At 48.1% G+C, this 9,257-nt stretch overlaps 1 protein-coding gene across 1 annotated transcript; it reads right to left on the reverse strand.

Moving 5' to 3' along the window:
* Nucleotides 1-1,925: 1,925 nt before the first annotated feature.
* On the reverse strand, nucleotides 1,926-8,672 carry LOC141965904 (protein SCO1 homolog, mitochondrial-like). Its single transcript, XM_074918095.1, has 6 exons — nucleotides 8,408-8,672; nucleotides 8,207-8,311; nucleotides 7,161-7,358; nucleotides 6,178-6,270; nucleotides 5,949-6,064; nucleotides 1,926-2,009 (listed from the first exon to the last, which is right to left on the reverse strand). Exons 1-6 carry the CDS (start codon nucleotides 8,670-8,672, stop codon nucleotides 1,926-1,928), a joined length of 861 nt encoding a protein of 286 aa, XP_074774196.1.
* Between the last annotated feature and the right edge of the window lie 585 nt (nucleotides 8,673-9,257).

Genomic DNA, 9,257 nt, shown 5'->3' on the forward strand with positions numbered 1-9,257 from the left:
TCAGAGTCCTGGCAAGATAAGTTTCCTAGAAACACTGAAATGCTGGTTGCAAAGGGGGCTCCAAAGGTTTCCAGTCCAGCTTCCCACAGGACTATCACCGGCAGGTCAAGCCATGGCCTGTCTTGTGGCAAAAAACTGGTGCACAGCCACCCAAAGAAATGCAGAGCTAACAGGTGCCAAAAGTCAGCTCTGTAAAGAAATAAATTACCTCCAGGATTGTGGGGAAGAATAACAAGAAAGGAAAGGCTCTTTAGAAACAGTGCTGACACTTGCAACCACTCCATGAAAATAAAACCGGTATTGCCAGGGTGCCAGTTATCACAGACACCAATATTATTGATAACACCTTGGATCTGACACAGCCTCGAACAGAGGACTTAAAGCATGAAATTTCCTTTCAAAGCCACTCCTATTGCCTACTGCAATCAAGCCAGCCAGCACAACGAGGAAAAAAAAAACACCTGACTTCCTTTTCAGCTCCTGAGTTTAATTCTACTCAGACACTTTTTAGAATCCCCACTGTAAACTGGTACTGTCTTCCTTCAAAGAGCTTTATCAGAAGAGTGCAGTCTTAGACATACTCACAGTAACCTTCCTGATACGCCCCGGAGGTCACCGTAGCAGTGTAGGGCAGCTGATGGGGACCTACGCACTGCTTCATCGTAACTGCTCTGAAGCAGGTTAAGTTTACTGTTTTTCAGGATTTGGGAAATAAGGAAGTTTCCCACAGACATTGCACCGTCCCTCAGACAGGAACATTCTCTTCCAACCCCCACACTCAGAAGAACACCAGTGCAGGAACACTTGCATTTAGTCTGAAACACTCCGGGACTTGCACCAAGAGCTTTTCTGTTTTGTCTCCTGTGGGCCATTCTCTGGGGTTCAGCCACCTTAAAAATGCACATTCAGCTTGTGGTTTGCACTACTCTACACACACACTGCTTTTTAGAAAGAGAGAGAGCAGGAAGATGAAGCTTGACCAGTATACAAAGTTCTGATGATATACTGGTCAATCCTAACTAAGGAAAAAGAAAAATATATATTGCTTATACAAAGCAATCTTTGTTTTCAAATGCTGCACTGCATAGAATTTATCCGACAGCCCTATGCATGGCCACAGACCCCCTTTATCCACTCCACTTCACTACTCACCATAGCACAACCAGGCCCAACTACGCATGAAATTATTTAGACCGGAAGAAAAATCTATTTGCAATCCATTATTCACTTCCTTATTAAGTTAACAGAATTCACCTGGAAAAATACCAAGAAAAACAGCATTTCATTTCCGTATTCAAATGAGGAAGAGATCAGGCACACTACAGGGCTGGTCCTATGTGTGGAAGCTGCTGACACTTTCAGTGCTCTCCACCTTCTCAGACTTGATGAAGAAGTCCTCTTAAGGCTCTCCTGCTTATAATATTGTAACTGCCCCTCCCAGAAGGCAAAACAGTGCAGAAAAAAAAAGAAGGCAGAGGTCCTCTGAGAATGCCATGGTCCACATGACTTTTCATCAAGTAATCCTCCTCCTGCAGTGACTGTCCTTCGCTGATGTCTTGCCAAGAGACACCAATTAATTTTACCAGTGATACACACGTTCTTCTCAAATGAAAAGCGTTTTTTGCTCCCAACAATGTTTCTGAGAAGTCCCGAATTTCATTCTGTAGCCTACCCACTGCTGCACATAATATCCATCAGGAAGGCTCTACAGAGATTCTTGATAATGGTATTTTGCAGAAGTATGGTTGCCTTTCTCATCTGGAAGAAAGGAAGCATGTGGTGACAGGATGTTACACTTTATGCTTCTGCTTTAACCCAACGCCCAATTACAGCCAAACCCGCAGGTGATGTTCACATCAATCTTTGAAGAATTTGTGTTTTAGGATCTGTATTTTCTCATGTGTGCAGCAACAGAAGCAGAAATCTCAAGCGCTCCTCTTATTCTGGCCGTAATAGTCCACAAAGTCACCATCTGGCCCCAGGAGGTACATTATTATTGTGTGATCCACCTGCAAGAAAGCACATTGTGGCTTGATAAAGGAGATCACAGAATCACAGAATATCAGGCTGAGAGGGACCTCAGGATCATCTAGTCCAACCTTTCCTGGCAAAAGCCCAGTCTAGACAAGATGGCCCAGCACCCCATCCAACCAAATCTAAGTGTCCAACGTTAGGGAACCCATCACTTCCCTGGGGAGATTATTCCAACAGCTGATTGTTCGCTTTGTGAAAAATTTTCCTCGGGTCCACTTGGAATCTCCCCAGGAGTAACTTCTACCCGTTATCCCTCAGCTTTTCCATGTCACCCTTTGTAAAATGGGAGTGTCCATCTTCTTTGTAGCCACCCTTTAAATACTGCAACATCCTGCTCATCTCTAGTCAGCAGCACAGTGTCCCACTCAGCCTTTGGTTCAGCTGTCTGACAAGACTTCTCACCAAGCAGCTAAAGCAAGATAAGGAAAACCTCAGCATCACCTCAGCGATCTCTCCCTGTTTTACTCAGGAAAATAAACAGAGAAAACGAACTGCATACTCAGAATGTGAGAAGGAATACTTTAATCAGACAAGTCTTCCCTAAGCTGCAGGCACCCTTCCTGCAGCACACACAAGGCTGGGGCAAACTTGCAGGCTCGTAGTCTTTCCCCCTCACTTTTCCCAATTCCCCTCTACTTCTCATGATGCTCCATGGCCCCCACAAGGTCTTCAAGCTCCTGCTGCTAAAATGATGTAAATCCAATATAAAAAGAGGTAAGTCATTAAATCGAGTTCACTGTCAGTGCAAACAATGGGACCGAGAGCATCACTGGGATACCGGAGTTGCACATCGAGGACCTGGTGCAGAGGGAATTACACGTGCTGGGAAGGGGCTCCCTCTACTGTCTGAACTGAAAGAACCTTAAAAAAGGTTCAAAGTCATGATTAACTCCACTGTAAATTTATTTAAAATGCCACTGCAAGTACTGTCTGCATCTAACTGTGACAACATCTTTATGAGCAAAGAGACAAAGTACTGAAAATGGAGGCCATGAATCTGTGATCGCTCAAGTGCCTACATCGTCTCACTGCCACTGGAGAAAAAGAACCGAAATGTACTTACGCACTGAGAGTACAACTGTGTTTGAAGTTAAAAAAAAAAGAAATCACATAAACATTTCCACAAGCTAAAAGGATGCATACAATTAATGGCACTTCTGCCACTGAAATAATGCTTCTCAAAATGTTATTGAAGCAGGTTTAACCCAAATATTTTACTCTAGTTTCCAACCTAGATGATTCTACGATTTTCAAGATAAGATCACAAAATCAAGTTGTAAGAGACATTTTAAGGAAGCTGAATCACAATTTAGAGCCTTCAACTGGAAACTATAAAAAAAAAAAAAATGCTCTGAGCAGGCTACCTGATTAACTCCCCAGCCCACGGAAGATTAGATACAGTCAGGATGGAGTGCAGTTTGTGCAATGCAGAAGACCACTGTTTCTCAAGGTGTGTCTGAAGCCTGCACTGTTCCCACTGTATAAGATCCCCATTTGAGTGTCAATGCAATCGTGTAAACCACAGGATAAAACAAGTAAATTGGATATCCTGGTGTTGAGAAATATAAAATTGAGATTATTGAATAGGAACTAGTAACATTCAAGTATTACTTGAAAAATTCAGATGTTTAGAAATTATAATTTCCAAATGGTCATCTCAGTGCTCTTTTGAAATCAAAACAAGCAGTGAAGTTTAATGCTGTAGTGGACCTCTTCCTCTTCCCCACCTCCTACTGACAGAGCAGTAATTACCTGGGTAAGTCTCAGGCAGGCACAAACCCAGGCTCAAGCTCTCCCTCCCAGGTCTGTTGCTGGTATCCTCTTTCCATCTTGTTTCAGACATCTGTGTCCTCTGGCCTTCCTGCCTCGCACACAGAGCTCACAGCCTCTCGAAACCAAGAGCCTACGACAAATCCTGAGAGGTGCAAGTATACTCTTCCTCCTTGGTACCACGGCTGGGGCTCCCAGGCTGCTCTCCTGCTCCCAATTCCCGGGCCTGTCTTCCCTGCTGCCCTTCCCTTCTCAGACTCACAACCCTAGCACAGACCAGCAGTATTCTCCCTGGATCCTGAACCCCTTCTCCTACTTCCTTACACCTCTAGTCACATTCTGCAGTTCGGTTTCTCTCCCCAGCCTCCCTTGAAGCTGCCGTCATCTACAGAGTTATTTTCCATGGCTGAGCCCCTGTACTTTCCCTTCATGGCCATGCAGAACCCACATGTGGTTTGCCAGAATCCAGGCGTGGTTTACTCCCTCAGGAGCAGCACTCCTTCAGCTTTTCCAGCCTCCTTCCATCATCTCTCATCAACTTCAGTTCACTGACACAGTGTCAGATTCTACTGATGTTTTTCCCCGCTCCTGAGCGGGTATCCTTTGCCAATCCTGTTCCTGTAACACAGTCTTGCATTTCCACCAGCTCCCTTTTAGAAATCTGATTTTAAGTAGTACTTTTAGATTGATTTCAGATTGATGCTAGATGGATTTAAACTGGTGTTGAATTTCTCCAGCAAGCTTCTCTCCTCCACTCAAATACAGTATCTTAGACACAGACTTCTGTAGCTGCTGACTTGCCGCTTTAAGCCAAAACAGGTTCTTGGTCTCTCAATTCATACCCCTTTCAGTAATGTAGAGCAATGCATATCACCAGTGCGATTCCACCTTCTCTTTACCGAGATCATCTGCTGCTGCTCTCGCTCTTTCTACGCACCGCTTTTTTGTTCCACGTGCATAACTTATTCGCTGCAGTCAGGTGTTTTTCAAAACAGATTAATAACAGACAATACTGGACTAGACCAAAACGGATCTTCCTCAGCATCCTACCTCAAACAGTGGCCAGAAACGGTTGCTTTAAAGAGGAGTATAAAACCAAAATATCCTATCTTCCTCTGTTCCCAGTTTCCAAACACTTTTAGCCCACAGGCTTCCCGAACTAGGCAAAGATCTCTGTGCATTTTGTAATCCTCAACACACTGCTTTTTCCAAAGACTAACAGGTGTCCCTGTGGACTCCCACAAACTTCTGTCATGGGCATCCATAGGAGGGATGCCACTTCTCACATGGCCACTGCAACAAGAACCATCATCACCTGTTCACTTTTGAACCTGTTTTTAGTCTTCCCTGATGCACTTAGTTCTTGTAATGAAGAAAAAAACCAAAAGATCAGACAACACGTATCCTCACTTGCTGTATCACTTGTACCTCCTTTACTCTTCCAGTCTGCTCAGGATGTGGCAAGTCAGAAAGGCCTTGGCAGCAGCTCTGAGCCCTATAACCAGTCCTATTCACTGCCAGAGGATAAGATTCTGACTGCCCAGTTTAGCCTCACTTAAACCTCCGTTTCCCCTTTCACGCTATTACTCCACATATTTTATGCTAACAATTTAGCATTAACATCCCTTCTCTTCGAGGTCATTTGACACAGGAGGAAGATCTCCACGGTATCTGCAGGCAGGCTTTGCATCACCCAAGTCTCTTGCCAAGATGACCCCGCTCCTTGGTAGGTTTGGCAGGGAAGGAATCGTGACCTGATTTGCCTCTCATTTCTCTCTCTTCCTATTGCCTTAATTTCCCAGTTCTGTTTTTACTTTGGAGCACAGAGGAAAAACAGATGGACAAAAACAGTACATGACAGAAAAAAGTTCAAACTACTGCCAGGCTTGCTAGCTCGTATGCTATTCTGTAGGCAGGCCTGGGATTCCACATTTTTAAAACAGGTTTCAGTGAGGTTCTAAGCTTGTAAGAAGGCATCTCGATCCCGACTGAGACCTCTAAAACAGAGCTCAACACATCAGTGCAACAGGGTTCTATCATGCAAGACTTCAGCACAGACTGCAACAGCTGTCTTCTGACTTTAACATCTAGACGTTGCTCTTATCCAAAGTCCTTCATTAGGCAAAGGCTCTACATTTACTTACTATGTAATCACTGTCTTCATCTTTGGGACCTTCACTGTAATACGCACGGTAAGCTTTGGCCACTTGGTCAATCTGTGCCTTGGTACCAGTCAATCCAATCAGCTTTGGAGAAAATTCTAGATAGAAAGAAGAGATGTACACGTTTTAGTGAAAAGAATCCCATCAAGAGCCTCCTTTTCAGTGCTCTATATTACATGCTATAAGACATCAAGGAAGAAAAGAGTAATACCTTTAACATATCTGGCAATGGCTTCTTCATTGTCCCTCTCAGGATCAAGGGTGATGAAGGGTGGGGTCAGGTTAGGCAAAGATGGAATTCTATCTGTGACATTAACAATTATTGTTTTTCTTAGAGAACTAAAAATCGTTCGTCACCTCCCTTTAAACAAGCTCACAGCCAAACTATCATAACATCAATCCAAGTCCACCCTAAGGCCATTTTGTGCATCTTAATTTATGTGATTTGTGAATGAAGCAAATGCTGTGAAAGCCACCGGTCTGTGCTTGGGCTGGCTGCAGCTACACTTCCAGCCTCTCAGCTGGAGACCCTGCCCTGCTTCGGAGATGACAAATGGGCTCTGATGCAGAAAATACATGATGCATTTATCATTTCAAGACAACGAACGTACCCTTGTGATGGTGGAGTGGGAGGGTGAAGACACAGTTCAGGCTCTTTCCCTCACGTTCCAGCCACAGCTTTCACTCTATGTTCTTCCTATTAGCCCACCCTCCCACCTCCCTCGTTACTATTACCCCTGCTCTGTAACTCTTCAGGGCCTGCAGGCTGAGAAAACCACCTCTATCACACAGCCTTCCCCCAGCCTCTGTTCCACAGCACACTCTCAGAAGGGACTCTTGCAGAGAGTTGTTCTCAACATGAATAAAAGAAAGAAAAAAACCTTAACACACCCCACAACCACTTCTTGGCAAAACTCCAATGCAGTGGCACCGTTCCCTGTAACCTGTCACCATCACGTTTTATTACAAGGCCCCTGTTGCAGAAAGATCAGTACTGTCGTTCTCTACATGCCAGATCCTAGTGACGGGCAGATGGACGGATGTCAGTGTCACCTACCAATTAATTCAACTACTGAGCAGCAGGCAAGCTTTTTTTTTAAAAAAAACCATCAGTTATTATTGTTTGAGGTATTTTACCACAACAAACCTGAAGCTCCCATAAAAAGCACCACTATTCCAACCAAATTCCCATACCAATTTCATCTACCACTTCAATCATCTTCTCCAGGTCATCAGGACAGATGTCAGGGCAGTGTGGGAAGCCAAAGTAGATCAGCACCCACTGGCCGATGTAGTCCTTGCTGGTCTTGGGCTGTCCCTCATGGTTAATGAGTGAGAAGGGACCTCCTGGAAGTGGTTTCCCAATGCCTCGGTTCCGTTCCTTCTCCAGGTCTACAAAAAACCAAGAGGGGACCAAACACATCCATGCCACAACCCACGCTGCTTCCAAAGAGAAGCTTCTGAAGCAGCTGAGATTCAGGAAACCTCTCCAAGTCACAGCCCGGGATGCTGAAATGTCAAGATCTACCAACACCCGTTGTGCAGAAGCTCCATGTGGACAAGACTTGCAAAAAGCACTCCATTTTAGTCAAAACTGTACGCATCACTAAACTCCTTTGAAACATAATAATCTCGTTCACTATCATCTGATAGTATTTTTATTTTTTTAGAAAAAAAGACAACAAGGAGAAAGCCAGGTACCTGGCTTGGTATGAAACAGAAGACTAATCATCCTTTGCAAACCGACCATATCGCAGAAGCTGTAGCAGTTCTGATTGGAAACACTAAAAACATGAAAATGAAACCCATGGGCAGCTCCTGCAGGAGAGTAAAATGGGCACACACAGTACCCTGAGTGAAACCAGCAGAAAGCCCCCGTGTGCTGCATCGACTGGCTGCAGCGTGCGTGACAAAAACCCAACCACTCCAACCGCGAACGTGCCTTTAAAAATTTGAGAACGCTCAACCTTGAAGGTTTTTTTGACTTTCTGAAAATTTTCTGTGGCACATCTATACACGTAGGCACAGAGCAGCACTGTGTAAAGCACACCGTGATGCAGTGGGGTGCCCGAGTAGATAAAAGACATCCGAATGCACAAAGTACATCATCTGAATGCAAACTACAACCCTGCGGAGGCTTCTCCCGCCTGGCCGCACGCCGGCAGCCCAGGCCGGGCCCCGCCGCGGCAGCGCGGCCTCCCCGCGGCGGGCCGGGTCCAGTCCCTCCCCGCCGCACTCACCCTCCTCCTTCCGCCGTTTCACCTTCTTCGTGGCGGCCAGCAGCCCCCCGCACAGCACGACGGTGGCCGCCAACGACCGCCACGACACCAGCAGCCGCGGAGAAGCTGTTCAGTGACTGAAAGGGGGGGACGGCGCGGCCCGTCGCGCCCGGCTCCGCCGCCGAGGAAGGACGCGGCTCGCTCCCTCCCTCCCTCCTTCACTCACCCTCCTCTGCCCGCCCGGCCTGGGGCCGCTTCCCGGCGGCAGACGGGACAGCGGGCGGCTGCCGGGCGCGGGCGGCGCGGCCCGGCCCCTCGGCGCGGCCGCCGGCAGCCGCCAGCACAGCCCCGGCCGCCCGCAGCGAAGCGCCGCCGCCGCCATCTTGTGTCCCCCGCGCTTCCGGGCCCGCGCCTTCCGGGCCCCTCGGCCCGGCGCGGCCGCCGTGGAGGCGGCACCGCTCTTCTCCTTCAGGGTCATCGCGGACATCCAGTACATGCAGACATGCAGAGGACCGCTACGACTTTGGTGGGTGCCGGCGGCGGTGCTACCGGCACAGCCTTGGCCTGCTGCGGGGCGCAGTGCAGGAGTGGGCCGCCGCTCGCCTTCGTGCTGCAGCTGGGGGACTGCATCGACGGCTTCAACGCCCACAGCGGCGAGGCTGAGGGCGCCTTGGAGCAGGTGCTGGCAGCGCTGGGGCAGCTGCCTGTGCCAGTGCACCACGCGTGGGGCAACCACGAGTTCTATAACTTCAGCCGGGCCCGCCTGGCGCACACCGGCCTTAACAGCTGGGCCGGCAGCCGGGGACTGCCAGGCCTACCACTGCAGCCCGGCCCCGCGCCTCCGCCTCGTCGTGCTCGACGCCTGCGTCCTGAGCATCCTGGTCAGGGAGCCAGACAGCCCCCGCTACCAGGAACCCTTGCGGCTGCTACGGGAGAAGAACCCAAACGACAACCTTAACAGCCCCGCAGGTACCCCCGACTCGGCCCTTTACAGCAAGCGCAGGGGGATAAGCCTCTGCTTCCCGGAGCAATAAGGCAGCTCCCAGAGCTTACATCTGGTTGCCGGGGGGCT

This window comes from Athene noctua, chromosome 14, assembly GCF_965140245.1.
Source record: "Athene noctua chromosome 14, bAthNoc1.hap1.1, whole genome shotgun sequence".
NCBI lineage: Eukaryota > Metazoa > Chordata > Aves > Strigiformes > Strigidae > Athene > Athene noctua.

Bases quoted from the DNA above. Each gene is read 5' to 3' on its own strand.
- LOC141965904 (XM_074918095.1), bottom strand. From the start codon at position 8,672: ATGTCCGCGATGACCCTGAAGGAGAAGAGCGGTGCCGCCTCCACGGCG. The intron at 7,359-8,206 runs GTGAGTGCGGCG...GGTTTTTTGTAG, and splicing joins GAAACGGCGGAAGGAGGAGG to ACCTGGAGAAGGAACGGAAC. The intron at 2,010-5,948 runs GTAAGTAAATGT...GCTTTCTTGCAG, and splicing joins ATGAAGACAGTGATTACATA to GTGGATCACACAATAATAAT.